Genomic DNA, 18,598 nt, shown 5'->3' with positions numbered 1-18,598 from the left:
AAAACCATATCAAACTCATCAAGATCAAATCATATCAAAAATCAATCAAAGATCACATCTATCAGATCAAATCATATAGAAAATCAATCAAAGATCACATCTATCAAGTCAAATCATATCGAGAATCAATTAAGCTCAAGAGACCCATATCAAGAAATCAAGATCAACAAACCCATATCGAGACCCATATCAAGGAATCAAATCATACAGACCCATATCGACACTAATCAAATTATCAAAGTCAATCCATATCAAAATCAAGCGAACCAAACAAAATTTTCATCTCTCACATTACACGTGCTAAGACAGTCTATAAATGCACTAAAGTTCAATATAAAAGTGCTAAAGGACACTTATGCGCTAATCTTCATGACCAACACGCTAACATGATGGTCCAATGCGCTAAATTGGACTATGTGTTAATCTATGTTGCACATGTGCTACACTATCTTGTGTATGCACTAAACTATTTGGCATATGCACTAACCTAATCATCCAATGCGCTAGAGTTGTGCCCTAGCTACTCTATGCACTAAAATCGCTTGCGTATGCACTAAATTCTAACCCTAATGAACTAAAACGTAAAATCTGGGGCAAGAACCATGAAAAACATGCTAAAAATTAACAAAAATCGTGCAAAATGGCAGGGTTTTCGATCACTTAGCGGTGTTCCATATGTAACGGGTCGTTGGTACTACCTAATGTGCTCAAATTAGTGAGTATGATACAGAATCAACATGTTCTCCTCAAAGCTCTATTCTCCAATCACAAGAAGATAAATGTTCAAATGAACTTTCTTTTTCACTTTTTACCTTTTAATAGGGGTAAAAAGAGGGTTATTAAGTGGGAGTGCATTTTTCCACTTCTTCAACCTGATTAATCAACAACTTAGATCATTTTGTTTTGGGAGATGAATCAATTTAAACATTTTGAAAAAGTTAAACATCGTAAATCTTTTGAAAATTTCAAAAATCGTCAAAATTTTCTCAAAACTCAAAAAATCCCTGATTCATCTCCTGAGGGGGGAATTATCATCGTCATTTATCAAATCATTATCTGTGGAAAAATTAAGAATTTCATCAACATCATCAGGTGATTTTTCTTTGATCCAATGTATGCACACACATCACTTCGAAGAGGGGCAAAAAGTAGATGTATAAATCTGACCACCTAATTAAATAAATATTCAATATTTATTTAATCCACTAAGAAATTCTTCTATTAATTAAATCATATTTAATTAATTTCACCCCTTTCCTCTATTAATTAAATAAATTATTCGATTTAATTCATTTGGTCACATTCTAGCTTTTAATTAAATAAATCATATTTATTTAATTAAATTGCCATTTTCCCATTTAATTAAATTTACATTTAATTAAAAATCCAATTGCATTTAAATAAATCAATATTTAGTTAAATCACAAACCATTTGAAATGAAGATACACAAGATCATCCCAAAAAATATCCAAAACCTCAGCACAAGATCTGATCACACCGGAATATACCGGAGGAAAAACTGGACTCTGCAAAACAGTGATCAACATAACCAAACTACAAAATCGGATCAGAAGATCTTACCAAACTCACCAGAATAAACCACATGAATATGTTGACATCAATGATAACAACATATCCTAGCAACGGAAATGATCAACCAAATCCAACAATCTCCCCAACAATCCAACAATCCTCCCATTTGGCATTGATGACAACATATGAATGTGAAAAATAGTCAATGCAAAGAAAGAAGATATCACCAGAAAACTCCTCCTAAGATCAAGGTAGATAAGGTAGTTTTTTACATGATCTCTCTCCCCCTTTGACAGCAATGCCAAAGATCTCCATAACAGAAAACCAAACTCTCTCCCAAAACATAAACATGAATCTATCTCCCCCTGGGATACACAACCAAATCAACAGACTACTCCAGTAGAGGAGCAATACCAACACACCAATCTGGATAAAAGAATAAGGCTCTAAAATCCACCGGATCAATGCAACTCAATGCATCTAGTTCTCATCAGGAGGGGTGGATATTCCTAGCTTGTCACTCAAGTAAATAAATTTATCTACAAGCAAAGGCTTAGTGAAAATATCAGCAATTTGTTCCTTTGTAGATACATATTCCAACTTCACCTTCTCTTCACTAACTTGCTCTCTCAAGTAATTGTATTTGATTGATATATTCTTAGTCTTTGAATGTCACACCAGATTCTTTGACATGTTTATAGCGTTGGAATTATCACAATAAATGGCAATAGGCTCATCATGAATAACTCTGATATCTTTCAACATTTGCTTCATCCAAACTATTTGAGTGCAATTACTAGCAGAAGCAATGTACTCAACTTCAACAATAGATAAGGATAATGAGTCTTGTTTCTTACTTGCCCAAAAAACCAACCTTTTTCCCAAAAAGAATGCTCCACTGATAGTACTCTTCCGGTCATCAACATCACTAGCCCAATCTACATCAGTGTAGGCACACAACATGAAATCATCATTCTTTGGATACCACAAACCATAATCCACAGTCCCCTTTAGATATCTGAATATCCTCTTAACAACAGTGACATGACTCTCCTTTGGATCGGCTTGATATCTAGTAGCCATACACGCATCATGCATAATGTCAACACTAGTTTGAGTAATATATAGCAGTCCACCAACCATAAATCTATACAAACTCTGATTAGATTTCGAGGATTCATCATTTTTGGACAATTTACAACTAGTCGCCATAGGAGTTCCAACCAGTTTGGAATCATCTAGTCCAAACTTCTTCAACAGTTCCTTCACATACTTAGTTTGAGATATAAAGATACATTTTCTTGTATGTGCAATCTATAAACCTAAGAAAAACTTCATCTCACCAATCATAGACATCTCAAATTCTTTTTGCATATCACCGGAAAACTTCATACTCATATCATCATCACCACCAAAAATAATGTCATCAACAAAGACTTCAACAATCAGAATGTTATCATTTTCAATCTTAAAGTACAGATTACTGTCAGCAACACCTTTAATAAATCCCAATTTCAACAAGTATTTGTCTAATCTAGCATACTAGGCTCCAGGAGCTTGTTTCAATCTATAAAGTACTTTCTTCAACTTACATACCATGTCTCCATCATCTGATAGTGAAAATCCATCAGGTTTCTCAATGTAAACTTCTTCCTCTAGATCACCATTCAAAAATGCAGATTTGACATCCATTTGATATACCTTGAAATCTTTATAAGCAGCATAAGCAAGCAACAGTCTAACAGCTTCAATTATGGCAACTGGAGAAAAAATTTCTTCATAATCAATTCCTTCTTCCTGTGAATATCCTTTGCAGACCAGTCTAGCTTTATTTCTAACTACTTCACTAGCTTCATTCAATTTGTTCCTAAAAACCTATTTAGTACCAATGACATTTTTATCCTTAGGTTTGGGCACAGTTCCCAAGTGTTATTCTTTTCAATCTGATCTAACTCTTCTTCCATGGCTCTTATCCAGTTATCATCTTTACAAGCTTCAACAACATCTTTAAGTTCAACTTTAGAAATCAAACATACTTCTTCTGCAACTAACCTTCTTCTAATCATCACACCTTCATTCTTATCACCAATAATCTGATTCTCAAAATGATTCAATCTTACATACCTTGGAGTCTTCTGTTTGTTCTGGTCCTCAGGTTCTTGCACATCATCACCGGAAATAGAAACATTCAGATTAATAGTATCTACCGGTCATTTTGCTTTGGCTCTTCAGGCTGAATAGAAGCTAAAATGACATGTTGACCATCATCATAAGCTCTGATCTCCTTCCCAAGGTTCTCATCCACCTTCACATTTTTACTCTCAAATATATTTCTCAGTCTCTTATTATAGCACTGGTAGCCCTTGTTTTTTGTAGAATATCCCAAAAAGATACCTTCATCACTTCTAGCATCAAAATTTCCAATATCCTCATCTCTCTTGATATAACATTTGCTACCAAAAACTTTGAAATATTTCACAGTAGGAACATGACCAAACCAAAGCTCATAAGGGGTCTTACTAGTATCACCTTTGATATGAACTATGTTAAATGTATAGACTGCAGTGCTAATAGCTTCTCTCTAGTAGACCTTCAGAACATTTCCTTCAATCAACATAGTTCTTGCAACATCCAAAATAGTATGGTTCTTCCTTTCAACAACTCCATTCTGCTATGGGGTTCTAGGAGCAGATAGTTGTCTTCTGATTCCATGCATCTCAGAGAATGAATTGAACTCACCATAACATAATTTTCCACCTCTATTAGATCTCAGACACTTCAATTTCAATCCGGACTCAGTTTCAACTTTAGCTTTGAATATCTTAAATTTTTCAAATGCTTGTGATTTTTCCTTCAAAAAGATAACCCACATCATGCTTGTGGTTTTTCAACCCACTACAAAACCAGATCAGAAGATCTTCCCAAACTCGCCAGAATAAACCACAAGAATATGTTGACATCAATGACAACAACATATCCTAGCAGCAACAATGATCAACCAAATCCAACAATCTCCCCAACAATCCAACAGTACCCCCTAGGGTAACCATCATGTTTTCTCAGGAATTTAATGCCTCTTCTCTCTCCTCTCAAGCCATCTCTTGTTGGCAATTGTCACCATTTCATTGGTGAAAATTGTAAACATGGATTGAGTATCCTTCAATCCTAGCCCTTGTTAAGATTATTCAATCTTAACCATCCAATTACCTATTTCTTCTATAAATAGGCCTCATTTCCTTCATTATGACAATCCAAGTTTTTCATGCATCCAGATTATAGTCTACTTCATCAAGCATTGCCTCTCTTTGTTAATCATCATCTTAATCATTTAGAAGCATATTATTATAGCATATTATCATAGTTTAATATCCATATCATTGTTAGAGTAAAATAATTAATTAACTTTTCTCTCCTCTTAAGATTTCTCTTTATGCACATATTAGTCATTTAATAATTGATATTTAATTATTAAATGCACACACCTTAGGGTTAGGTTTTCCTTATGGTGTTGATCTCCTTTATAAGGAGTGATCTCTTGTATTATTCAGATTCTTGATTCATTTTTTCTCTGATAATAAATCTTTTCTCTTTGTCAGAGCCAAAACCCTTGTATTCGTTCTCTCTCTTTCTCTGTGACAGGTTTCTTGCATGCAGGTTTCTTTGGGTTCTGTGGATTTGTATTTCTCAAATCCTACATGGTATCAGAGTCAGATCTGCTGCAGCTTGTTCAGACTTTTGAAAGATTTTGAGATCCAGGTTTTGGTTGCATCAGATCTGTGTTTGTCTTTTGTTTTTTATTTTGGAATAGGGGGTATTTTTTTCGGTACACTTTGAGCCCAAACGGACCTCACCGTTGAGCTCGTAGCGCCCAAAAACCCCTATTTCCATATAAAATTTGTCCGATTTGGACACAGTTGCTCCCGAAGGCAAATTTTTTTATGCCCCAAGGCCGTACGGCCCTAGGGCACGCAGAACGAGGTGAAAATTCCAAAAAAAAAATCAAAAAAAATATTAAAAAACGTAGTTTTTTTAATAAAAAAGGCGCAGCCAGCTTTACCGTTGCGCGCCACCGATGCGCAGCCCGGCGGCCACCGTCGCCGGCGGTAACCCTCCCACGCGCCGCCCGCCGCCCGCCCGCAGCCCGCGCACCACCCGCACCCCGCCAGTCCGCCGCCGCCGTCCCTACGCCGCCACAGCGCCACCAAACCCCTGCGCCAGCCCCTGGTCACCCAGCGGACCAGGGGCCATTTTTTTTAAGCCCTTGAGAGCTAGCAGGGCCATTTGGGTCTTTTTGGAGCTGTTTTACCAAATCGGGCATAACTTAGGCGTCCGATCTCCGTTTTTCGAAAACGAATAGGCGTTGGAAATCTGACTCCGAGCTCGTTCTAATGGTGCAGGAATTTTTTTCAAATTTCTCCATTTTGATTACATTTTTTCGCAGTCAAAGTCCGAAGAGCCTTTTTGCACTCCGAGGGGCATAACTTGCTCGTTTTTGCTCCGTTTTTCGAAAGCGAATAGGCGTCGGAAAGGTGGTTTTGTGCTCTTTCTAGATCTATAGTCTATTTCATCAATGATTTCTTCAGGTTCTCAAAATTTTGTCTCAACTCGTTACTGCTTTCTATCATTTTCTGGCTTTCAGTTTGTACTCGGGATTAGTTTTTTGCATTGTGGGGGGGTGTTTTCTCTTGCTTTCTATTATTTACATCAGAAAACTAGAATATACAAACACCAATACAAAACAATCAAACCCCTTTTGCATCTTCTGTCTAGTTCTGAAAGACCACTTAATAATAATTAATACATTCAGAGCAGTTGAGGCACAGTTCACAGGATGGCCGACAAGCCTATTGACTCTCTCACACCGCATAATTACCACACTTGGAAGGGTCGCATGATGACTCTTCTCCAGTCTAGAGGGTTATTGTCTTGTTTGGATGAGATTCAACCTCAGTTGACACATCCCTTTGAGGTTATGCAGCACAGGAACAATATGGATCAGGCTATGGGATTGATGGCTTTACACATTTCCGACAGTCTCTAGTTTCATCTTGAGGGTTGTCTCACTCCTCGATCCATTTGGATGAAGTTTGAAGGACTTTTTGGTACTGTCAACGAGTTCAAAGCTTTGCAGCTTGAGGCAGAGTTAACTTCCTTGGTACCTGATTCGTTTCCCTCTATTGAGGACTTTCTGATGAAGTTCAAACAGCAAAGATCTATCTTGCAGGGTTGTGGTAAGACTAAGACTGATACAGAATGCATTTTCCTGATCCTCTCCAAGCTTCGGGGTCCATTTCAGATCTTCTCTTCGACCTTCTATTCCACCATGGATGCCTTGGGTGCTCGACATGTCATGCCTTCTTTTGAGGTCTTTTGTGATCGTCTGATTCGTGAGCACGCTAAGCTTAAGCAGTTGGATTCACTTTCAGGTTCACAGAACCAAGCATTGGTAGCTCAGTCCTCCAAAGGGAAACAAAAGCAGAAACCGAAGCCTAAGAACCTCTAGACTGGAGAAGAGTCATCATGCGACCCTTCCAAGTGTGGTAATTGTGCGGTGTGAGAGAGTCAATAGGCTTGTCGGCCATCCTGTGAACTGTGCCTCAACTGCTCTGAATGTTTTAATTATTATTAAGTGGTCTTTCAGAACTAGACAGAAGATGCAGAAGGGGTTTGATTGTTTTGTATTGGTGTTTTTATATTTTGGTTTTCTGATGTAAATAACAGAAAGTAATAGAAAACACCCTCCCACAATGCAAAAAACTAATCCCCAGTACAAACTGAAAGCCAGAAAATGATAGAAAGCAGTAACGGGTCGAGACAAAATTTTGAGAACCTGAATAAATTACTGATGAAATAGACTGTAGATCTAGAAAGAGAACAAAACCACCTTTCCGACGCCTATTCGCTTTTGAAAAACGGAGCAAAAACGAGCAAGTTATGCCCCTCGGAGTGCAAAAAGGCTCTTCGGACTTTGACTGCGAAAAAATGCAATCAAACTAGAGAAATTTGAAAAAAATTCCTACACCATTAGAACGGGCTCGGAGTCAGCTTTCCAACGCCTATTTTTTTTTGAAAAACGGAAATCGGACGCCCAAGTTATGCCCGATTTGGTAAAACAACTCCAAAAAGACCCAAATGGCCCTGCTAGCCCTCAGGGGCTTAAAAAAAATGGCCCCTGGTCCGCTGGGCGACCAAGGGCTGGCGCAGGGGTTTGGTGGCGCTGTGGCGGCACAGGGGCGGCGGCGGTGGACTGGCGGCGCGCGGGCGGCACGCGGGCGGTGCACAGGCGGCGAGCAACGCGCGGGCGGCGCATGGGTGGGTTACCGCCGACGGCGGTGGCCGTCGGGCTGCGCACCGGTGGCGCGCAGTGGTAAAGCTGGCTGCGCCTTTTTTATTAAAAAAACTGCATTTTTTTATTTTTATTTTTGGAATTTTCACCTCGTTCTGCGTGCCCTAGGGCCGTATGGCCTTGGGGCATTAAAAAATTTGCCTTCTGGAGCAACTGTGTCCAAATCGGATGAATTTTATATGGAAATAGGGGTTTTTGGGTGCTACGAGCTCAAAGGTGAGGTCCGTTTGGGCTCAAAGTGCACCAAACAAAATACCCCCTATTCCAAAATAAAAAACAGAAGACAAACACAGATCTGATGTAACCAAAACCTGGATCTCAAAATCTTTCAAAAGTCTGAACAAGCTGCAACAGATCTGGCTCTGGTACCATGTAGGATTTGAGAAATACAAATCCACAGAACCCAAAGAAACCTGCATGCAAGAAACCGAAGCCTAAGAAAGATTCAGAGGCTAGTGAGAATCCCTCCAAGCCACCACCTAAGTTTGATTCAAAACCACAGTCCAATTCTAAACAGGGCAAATCTTCAAAGTCTGGTGAGTCTTCCTCCAAGACTAAGAAGAAATCTGGTGATCCTTGCAGTTTTTGTGGCAAGGAAGGACATCCTGTTTCCAGGTGTTGGAAACGTTTAGAGGCTTTGGAGGAAGCCATGCAGCAACATAATATCAGTGCACCACAGCCTCCTTCATAGCCCACAGAGAAAGGTCATGCTCTTTCTGCACGAGCATTGTCCTCCGCATCCACTTGGATTCTAGATTCTGGTGCCTCTCACCATATGACACACAGAGGATTTGGTCACCGCTCTTGCCCCTACCGGCACTAAACATATTGCAGTTGGTGGCTCAGCACAACTTTTCGTTCAGGGTTCTGGTACTGTTTCATTGGATGGTGGCTGTCTTCAGGATGTGCTTTTGGTTCCTGACATTTCGACAAACCTTCTATCCGTTTATCAGATTTGCCACTCTGGCTCTAGTAAGACAGTTGAGTTCTCACCTCATGATGTGGTTATTTGAGATCTTCATGATCCTGACTTGGTTGTGGCTACTGGGAGTGTGGATTCTGCATCTCACTTATATAGTTTTGATGGCTTTGAGAGTTCAGACACTATTGGTTCCTCTCTTATAGCACATGCAGATTCAGTGAGCAGGCTTTGGCATGAGCGTTTTGGCCATGTCAATTACAGATATCTATAGCAGATGAGTACACAGGCACTTGTGATTGGGCTTCCACAGATTTCTTGTACGGATGGTGTATGTCATGGTTGTGTCCTTGGCAAACATCATCGAGATCCTTTTCCTAAGGGTCGAGCCTCTCGTGCTAGGGCAGCCCTAGAGTTGGTACACAGTGATCTTATGTCCTTTCCGACTCCTTCCTTTTCAGGGGCCTGTTATGTACTCACTTTTATTGATGACTTCTCCAGACGTACATGGGTGTACTTTCTTAAGTACAAGTCTGATGTCTTTGACTCATTCAAGGATTTTTAAGACATTTGTGGAGAAGCAATCTGGACTTTCTATCAGGCGGATACGCACAGATAATGGGGGGGAGTATGTAAATCAGGCTTTCAGAGTTTTTTGCACTGAGCATGGTTTACAGCATCAGTTTACAGTTCCTTACACCCCTCAGCAGAATGGTGTTGCTAAGAGAAAGAACAGAACCTTACGGGAGATGGCAAATTGTATGATACAGTCTCGAGCTATGAGTTCTTCATTTTGGGCTGAGGCAGTCAATTGTGCCAATTATATTCAAAATCGGATGTCTCATAAAGCATTGCGACATATGACTCCTGAGGAGGCTTGGACCCATGTCAAGCTTGGTGTTTCTACATTCCAAGTTTTTGGTAGTGAGGCTTGGGCATTTATTCCTGATGCTCAGCGGAACGCCATGGAGAGGAAGAGCCGACCACTCATATTTGTTGGCTACTGTGAGGATGTTAAGGCATACAGGTTGTTTGATCCTGATTCCAGAGAGGTCTTGTTTCGGCGGGATGTCCAGTTTGATGAGTGCTATCCTCAAATGGATTCTCCATCACCAGCTTCTCCCTCATTGCCTACTCCTTCCTCTTCATCTCTTGAGGATTACTTATCTCTTGAGGATGATGTAGATGATGATCCACTATCTCCACCACCACCAGTTGCTCCATCTTTGCCGAAGTGGACCCGTGATACAGTTGATGCAGCTGGTTCTTTGGCAGGTGATCCTTCAGATACTCGTCGCACTCGTGCTCAGACATCTGGTTCTAGTCTTTTGAGTCATTCCCTTTCAGATGATCCTCAAAAGTTTTCAGAGGCGATAGGACACCTTGAGTGGGATAAGGCCATGGATGAGGAGTATTCTTCTTTGATGAAGAATCATACTTGGGATCTTTGTCTTCTTCCTAAGGGAAGAAAGTTGGTTCGGTGCAAGTGGGTGTATCGTACCAAGTATGCTGCAGATGGTTCTATTGATAAGTATAAGGCCCGTCTTGTTGCGAAGGGGTTTTCTCAGGTGGAGGGTATTGACTACTCTGAGACCTTTGCTCCTGTCGCCAAGATGAATTCCATCCGCTTGGTACTTTCACTTGTAGCTTCACAGGGATGGACAGTGTTTCAGATGGATGTGAAGAGTGCCTTCTTGCATGGAGACCTACATGAGGAGATCTATATGGAGCAGCCTCAGGGATTTGTGCAGGACACTTCTTTGGTTTGCAGACTTCGTCGTTCATTGTATGGTCTCAAACAAGCCCCTCGGGCTTGGTATGAGAAGATGGACTCCTTTTTGCTTTCCTCTCACTTCACACACTGTCATTTCGATATATTCAGCGTTAGGAGGGTGATCTTTTGATTCTTGTGCTATATGTAGATGATCTCATTCTTACAGGTAGCTCATCCTCCATGATTCAGAGTGTTCAGAGAGCTTTGATGGAGCAGTTTGAGATGACAGATCTTGGTCTCTTGCACTTCTTTCTGGGTCTACAGGTTATTCAGTCTTCGAATGGGATTTCCATATTTCAGGAGAAGTATGCTCTTGATATGCTTCAACGATTTGGCATGCTTGATTGCAAGTCTGCCCCCACTCCATTTCAGTCAGGTGTTGTTTTGTCTTCCACTTGCTCTACTCCTTCAGTAGACCCCACTTTATACAGACAGTTGGTTGGCAGTTTGTTGTACCTGACACATTCTCGTCCGGATCTTTCCTTTGCGGTTGGTCTTGTCTCTCGGTTCTCCCATGATCCTCATGAGAGCCATTGACAAGCATCCAAACGTATTTTGAGGTACATTCGGGGCACCACACATTATGGCATTCACTACACTTCAGGATTCCCTCAAATCATTGGCTTCACTGACTCCGATTGGGCTGGTGATGTCAATGATCGGAAGTCTACTTCTGGCTTCATTTTTTGCCTTGGTTCTGGTCCTATTACATGGTCTTGCAAGAAGCAGTCTGCTATTGCATTATCATCTACAGAGGCTGAGTACCGTGCAGCAGTGTTAGCCAGTCAGGAGGTTTTATGGCTTCGACAGTCGATGACAGAGTTTGGGTTTCCTCCAGATTGTCCCACTACTCTTTGGTGCGACAATCAGAGTGCCATTCATATTTCTCGCAACCCAGTGGAGCATCAGCGGACAAAGCACATTGAAATCCACATGCACTTCATCAAATAGTTGATTCAGGATGGTTCTCTCATCTTGGAGTATATTCCTACAGAGGAGCAGGTTGCAGACATCTTCACTAAACCTTTGGCATCTCCGCGCTATCTTCAATTGCGCTCCATGCTTGGGGTGAAGGAAGTTGTCCTTGGGGGGTCTCAGTGAGGCCTTCCTTCCTTCATGTTTTCTTTTCAGCATGTTTCAGTATCTCTTTTTGGAGAGGAGTTTTTTCCCACTGGGTTTTCTCCTTTACTCCACTTTATAGAGATTTTCTTGTATTCGAGTACCTGATCAGGCCTTGTTACCGGGACCCTCTTTTGCATTGTAGTTCCTTTGCTTTCTTCTGCATTGTTTGTAGTTGCATTGTAGCTCATCTTAAGGGGGGGTGTTAGAGTAAAGTAATTAATTAACTTTGCTCTCCTCTTAAGATTTCCCTTTATGCACATATTAGTCATTTAATAATTGATATTTAATTATTAAATGCACACACCTTAGGGTTAGGTTTTCCTTTTGGTGTTGATCTCCTTTATAAGGATTGATCTCTTGTATTATTCAGATTCTTGATTCATTTTTTCTCTGATAATAAATCTTTTCTCTTTGTCAGAACCAAAACCCTTGTATTCGTTCTCTCTCTTTCTCTGTGACAGGTTTCTTGCATGCAGGTTTCTTTGGGTTCTGTGGATTTGTATTTCTCAGAACATGTTAGTTTCTTTATCATACCATATTCTTCATCATAGCTAGCTTTGTTATAATCTTATAGATCTTAGGTGCATCTTGCATATAGATCATTTTCATCCAATATCACTCATTCTTGGAGTTGTCATTCCAAATTCAATTGCTCAATGATCTGAGAGCAACCATTGACTTGAGGAATCCTATAAGATAGAGAACAATGAGACACACTTTGAAAGATTAGCATGTTTACCTAGTTTAGCTTAGTTAGTCTTTATATCTAAAAGTTTAATTGGTATGTTCGTTTTTTGTCATTTTGATTAATCAACTAACACCACTATTTTGGCATACATTATCAATGGTACCAACAAGTGACTTAAGAATCATCATTACTCATATCCCACATGTTTCTAATCAAAAGGATAAAATACATCTATTTAGATATGCAGGCATAACTTATGTGGATACCCTTGATATTTAGATTTTAAACCATATTTTCACTTCTAGAATCCTTTGACCATTCATATATTTCATACATCATTACCATTTTTTCTAGAAGCTATTGCAATAGTAAATTGTTGCAAAGCTAATAACATAAATGTTATGAATACCATGTTACATAGTATGACATTATCATATAAGATCACTAAGGTAAGTAAAGTGACATGCAACCTATTTCAGCTAGCATAAAAATGGTGGATCTCTTATGATAGCATTATCTAAGCTTGTGTAAAGCATGTGAACTACTTGATAAAATGCTCAAGGAACTATACAAGAATGTAAGTGTTTGTTTTTGTTTTCGTAGAATCTCTCAAATAAACATAAGATTGTGTTAAGTAATCAAGCTAAGACTATGTCAAGTAATCAAGCTATTTAAATAGATATTGTGTGCCATTCTTCAATCTCTTATAACAATTTACTTATACTAAAAAGACACCATAATGATAGTTTGATTTAATATGCACTACTTGCATAAAAACAATATGAAGAAAATTTAAAATCAATTCTCTAGTAATACTTTCAATAAGAAGAATTAAATAAAAAGATTATTTTGACTATTGAATTTTTAAGAAATAACATAGTAGAAGAGCGGCCACTTATCACAAAAGAAAACACTAGCTTATCCAACATTCCCTTTTATACAAGGAACTCATTCACAAAATAGAATGCTCAACACTCTAAACAAAAAACCCAAAAAATAAGGAAATCATTCCTCCAGAATTTGGGTACAATAATGCACCAGTGGAGTGGAATATTTTATGCCATAATGTAGAACAAGCTACTAACAAAAGAAGAACATTTACCATGGAAAACTTGTGGCCACAATAAGAAAATTCATTAAACCCTTTTTAACTAAAATAACAAAATTGTCCCAAATTCTATGTTCAATACAATGTCAAGACCACTGAATTTACTCATAGAGCATAGCATAGAGATTTCCAAGTTTAGAGTTTCATTGATTCTAGTCAGTCAATGTTCCCCTAGCTATGGAAACTCTTCAATATTTGCCCCACAATTCTGAAGCACCTTTTGTTAATCTAGATAGTGCCTTTGTCATTGATGATGTTGTATAGAGCATTCATGTCTACTAGGACAATTGTCATAGAACTGAAAAATGAAGTGGAGCTAAAAGAAAGGAGAGTCTAAATGATATATGATAAAGAGTAATTCAATTAGAATCAATGACAGTCCCAAAGACACTGAGAGGGGGGGGTGAATCAGTGTCTAACCGGTTAGCAGAATATTTAAACTTATTAAGAACTTTGTATCCCAAAAACAGTGTACCGGTAAATAAGAATTAATGTAGCAAATAAGAATAACTGAGACAGCATAGAGAACACACCATAACACAAGATATTTAACGAGGAAACCCGGTGTGGGAAAAACCTCGGTGGGATTTGTGACCCACAATATTCACTCACTGGCCAATGAATAAATATTACTTACAATGAGGGGCTTGCACATGCAGGAAGGCTAGCAGCCTAGAGCTCACTGCTCAATCACAAAACAGAAGTCTCACTGACTTACAAAATGGATTATCAAAATCCAATACAATGTACTGCTTCAAATCATCATCAACTATGTCAGGTTCAGTACCGGTTTAAGCTCAGTCTATTACCAAAACCTTCGCTATCAACCATATCAAAATATCATCTATCCTTTCATCATCTTCTCTATCTCTTATAAAATGACCTATAAGATCGCATACATATATATGAGTCTTTTACAATATGCCATGTCGGCTTTTACAAAAGATAATTACAATATAAAACAATAAACAAAGTTTATTCCATGTCGGCTTAAGTGTCGGTATGCATTATTGCCATTGTCGGTGAAGTGCCTACCGGTGTATGTAGAAGTCTATTGCTGGTGCCGGTAACTGCCGATGGGTTAACAGATGTTTGCTAGTTGGTTGCCAGTTGGTTGTCAGTTGGTTGCCATCAATGACAACATCAACTATTCTCATAAGAGTGTAGAATACCAACAATTTCTACAATATACATCATTCAAATAGGGCATTCATCTCTTTCTGGCATTCATGTTCACTTATCTTTATGTAAGATCTTAAGTTGTATTCGTATCTATTAAAATGGGATGTGACAATAAATTAATGAAGTTGAGCAGTTTTGAATGAATTCATTAAAGATTAAATCTCGTTGAATGTTAGACTTCCCAACATTCAAAGAACTTAAATCAATATCATGTCATTGACAATTCTAACAAAATAAATATCTTTCAATCATTAAACTGAGAGTATTATATAAAAAATCATCTTATATATCAGACAAAAATATCCACTTCTCTATCATTCAAATTCCAAATAACATCAAGAATTTGTGATATATATGTCAAACAAATATATCCACTTCTCTATAATTCAAACTCTGAATAGCATCACAAATTTGTGGTGCATTAGACAAAAATATCCAACTCCAAATAGCATCAAGAATCTATGATATATCTATGAAACAAAAATATCCACTTTCCTCCTTTACAAGGACCTATAACAACTTAAAACAAATTTTAATTGGCACCATGGTAAGTATACTGTGAAAGGGATTGAGAACAAATAAAGCTTCCCTAATAATTGAATTGAAAACAAAGGCACTACAAGGATCTGTTATATTGTGGGAAGCCACCAATGTTATGGTCTATCATTTGAGAAGAATTAGTATATTCTTTTGCCTGAATTTAAATTACGTAAATGTGATCTTCCATTTTTGTTGGAAGGCCAAAAAATCGTTTTGGATCCCAATATTCAAACAACTGTAGAGGAAGCCTCTGAGCATCTGTACACCACTCACAAAGATTATAATGAGGATACGAGAACAAGGCAACCCTGTTGTGGATCTATGAATACTCCGTGGCATCATATGATTGGTTCAGGTTTGAATCATCACATTTGTTTAACATAGTTCCAGACGTTGGCCTGTCAATAAATTATTCAAGGATTAATCAAATAAACGATAAAAAGGCTAATACAATCGCAACTTTTATAATATAGGTCTTTTTTGGTGGGGTTTTACAATATTTTGATTCGATCCACCACAAAAAAAAAGAAGTTATTTGCATGCAATAAGAATGTAGAGAGCTTTCAACTTACAATCCAGTAAAAACCCTGAAAGAGTCATAGATGGCCCACTGTGCTCCAGTTAGGGTACCCACCATGAGAATCCTTAATGGCAAACCTCTTGTGAACAATGCAACCACACCCAACTTCTTAATTGCCTGCACAAATTTAAAACTGCACATAAGATTAACAGAGGTACCATATAAGCCCTAATGCTGTTCTGCTAAGCCTATAGATATTCTCTTTTTAAAAGCATCCGGCAACAAAACAGGAATGAAATAACAGCTAACAGCTTACAGCTCTCACGGTTGTAGCCTTACAACTATTGAGAACAGAGACCAGATTATCTGCAGGATGTGAAACAAGAGCACATGATATTCCTGCAATATATCCTGCTGCAAAGCTAACACCCAATTGTACAGCTTTAGGACACTCCTCTTTGGGGATTGGAATTGCATACTTGTAGATACTCTCCACTGTTTTCTCAAAACAGGCAAATTTTACCATTGTATCTGTACCCATCAAACATTACACATATTCAATTCAGTACCAAAAAAACTGTAATTCTGTATATATTTGGACATTTATTCCTTTGACCCTGTATATAAACTCACATGGGATCTGGCGCCCCCAGAGAGGCACAAGGCCCTTGTAGAGCCTGCAAGCAAATATACATCATCCGGAGATTAATTAATCATTGGCTTACAATTATGTCTGAGATGCCAAATGAATCCAGACTGCTTACCCACTACATCCACCAGACGCCAAGATTTGGTAAAAAGCTTGTAAGGAGCCTTTTGCTAAATCAGGACTAGTTTGCATTCGAACTTTGATGGCCTCAAATGGGCATAAGGCTATTCCTGCAATAAACTCTGCTGATGCAGATCCTGCCAGGTATATTAAGGTCTTGTGCTTTTCTGCATTTTGGGTTCCAACTATGTCGGAATAAAATTCCTTGAAGAATTCATAGAATCCAAACTTAAGGGCACCCTGACTACTGTATCCCAAGAATGTAGGCACCCAACCCCTGAACAATGCTCCCATACCATGCTTATTTAATAGTTTATTGAATCCACTGCTAATACTCTTATACCTGGACGGATTAGCCTGCCCTACAATCAACAATAAAGAAAGCTATATCATAAGCACTGGAAATGTTAAATAAATATTTAAAGGTAATCAATTGGCTGTATGCTTTTCAAAAAATCTAAGTCTTCAGAGATAATATTATTAAGGAACTAAATAGATGTCGAATAAAATGAGCTACATCTTATTTAAAAGGTTTGGACACAAAGAAATCAGTAGTCCAATGGTAGACTATGCAAACGTACACAAAGGAGGTGTTTGTTGGACTTTCAACTGATCCATGTACAATAACATGATATCATAATTAAAGCTTAGAGCAATTTAGGTTAGAGCAATTTAGGTGATCTTGGGTTCAAAAGATTAATAATTTAATTTTGATACTTTTTGGATTTGATCATATAAACATTTTTCATCAACATTTCAAATCATAACCTATCATCTATCATCAGGATGAGTTAGCTAGAGAAGAGAAAGCATCCAAAACAAATTTATTAATAAGTTAAACCAAAAAGAATCTTAATTCAAAAATAAAGCATTCATATCAATGGGTCTTTGGTCTGCCTGTGAAGTTGAATGGTCTTAATAATTCTATCAGAGATCAATTTTGCTGAGTACAAGAGTCTAGAATGTTTTGAGATCATACTTTATGTGACTTTGGCCAAATGGATACCCCACAGTCCTTGATTCTTAATCAAAGAAGTTTGAACAAGACTCATACTTCCATATGAAATAGCAAAATAATCATATAAAAGATCCTCCATCAGAAAAAAAAAACAGAATACCCCAACATATATATATATATATAGAAAGTCCTTACTGAAAACCTAGCTAACCTAAATGATCCATTAAAGAAAATATATTGAAAAAGGTTCATCTCAGCTGCATATTACATTTGATATCATCAAGAGTGATCCATTAAAATAAATGTTTATCTGACCTGCATATTACACTTGATATTATCAAGAGGTGTAACACCAGTGTGTGTGAGCCCGCAGCTTATAACGCCTCCTAGTGTGCAGGTTGCATAGAAGTCGAATGCATGCATTTTGAGAAGGAAGATGTTTTGATCGCTTTGTTTGGCAGATCGAATGCAGAGAACTGGTTCGACAAGAAAGCATACATTCAATCAAACTCATATATTCACACCAAAACATACATTCAACCCTGGCACGGGGAAGTTTAATGGTAAGAAATGGGTGGCCTACATGAGAAATGTAACAGAAATGTGGGTCCCAGAAAGTGGGTATTATTGGCGTGCTCTCAAAGGAAAATCTCGTGCACCCTTAAAAGAATGGCTGTACATGGCAGGCTCTGAAAAATATCCAAGGATTAGGATAAGATATTTCCAGTTAACCAAATATATATGATGAATAGGGAAATTGAGGTATTAAGCTCTTTACGTTAAAAAAAATGAAGAGTAAAATGTTAACACAGTAATACAGAAAACCAAACCAAACTGAAGTATCAATTAGCAACACAAAGAAAACAGCTAAAACGTTGCAGTAGAAATATAACAATTGAATCTTAATCATAGTTTATTGTATAGCATAAGGAAAAGTTTATTATAATATATATATCAGAGTTTTTGGATCAATATGTTTAGAGTATTTGTTGAGTCAATACGATGGGAAAAATTCAAGTGAAATATTCTTGCCATTTTAATCAAAAAATTTCTATATGCAATTATCAGAGATTTTTATTCAGATTTCAATTTTATTCTACCTTTGATAGGTGATTGAAGTTGTGGAAATTTTATTAGT

At 38.0% G+C, this 18,598-nt stretch overlaps 1 protein-coding gene across 3 annotated transcripts; it reads right to left on the bottom strand.

The window, feature by feature from the left end:
- Positions 1-15,003: 15,003 nt before the first annotated feature.
- On the bottom strand, positions 15,004-18,380 carry LOC131033402 (mitochondrial phosphate carrier protein 3, mitochondrial). 3 transcript variants are annotated; one of them, XM_057964635.2, is made up of 6 exons: positions 17,776-18,380; positions 16,498-16,859; positions 16,367-16,410; positions 16,050-16,264; positions 15,786-15,910; positions 15,004-15,611 (listed from the first exon to the last, which is right to left on the bottom strand). In XM_057964635.2, exons 1-6 carry the CDS (start codon positions 17,881-17,883, stop codon positions 15,533-15,535), a joined length of 933 nt encoding a protein of 310 aa, XP_057820618.2. In that variant the 5' UTR covers positions 17,884-18,380; the 3' UTR covers positions 15,004-15,532. The 3 variants fall into 3 exon arrangements, with proteins under 3 accessions (XP_057820618.2, XP_057820620.2, XP_057820619.2); XM_057964637.2 differs by having other exon boundaries at positions 16,498-16,864; positions 17,776-17,913; XM_057964636.2 differs by lacking the exon at positions 15,004-15,611 and having other exon boundaries at positions 15,816-15,926; positions 16,073-16,264; positions 17,776-18,214.
- Positions 18,381-18,598: the final 218 nt, after the last annotated feature.

The sequence above is a fragment of the Cryptomeria japonica genome, chromosome 7, assembly GCF_030272615.1.
Source record: "Cryptomeria japonica chromosome 7, Sugi_1.0, whole genome shotgun sequence".
In the NCBI taxonomy this organism is placed as follows: domain Eukaryota; kingdom Viridiplantae; phylum Streptophyta; class Pinopsida; order Cupressales; family Cupressaceae; genus Cryptomeria; species Cryptomeria japonica.
The sequence above is the reverse complement of the archived record's forward strand: the minus strand, read 5'-3'. Positions and strand labels throughout refer to the sequence as shown.

Bases quoted from the DNA above. Each gene is read 5' to 3' on its own strand.
- LOC131033402 (XM_057964635.2), bottom strand. From the start codon at position 17,883: ATGCATGCATTCGACTTCTATGCAACCTGCACACTAGGAGGCGTTATA. The intron at 16,860-17,775 runs GTCAGATAAACA...ATTGTAGGGCAG, and splicing joins ATATCAAGTGTAATATGCAG to GCTAATCCGTCCAGGTATAA. The intron at 15,911-16,049 runs GTAAGCTGTTAG...AAATTTGTGCAG, and splicing joins AGGCTACAACCGTGAGAGCT to GCAATTAAGAAGTTGGGTGT.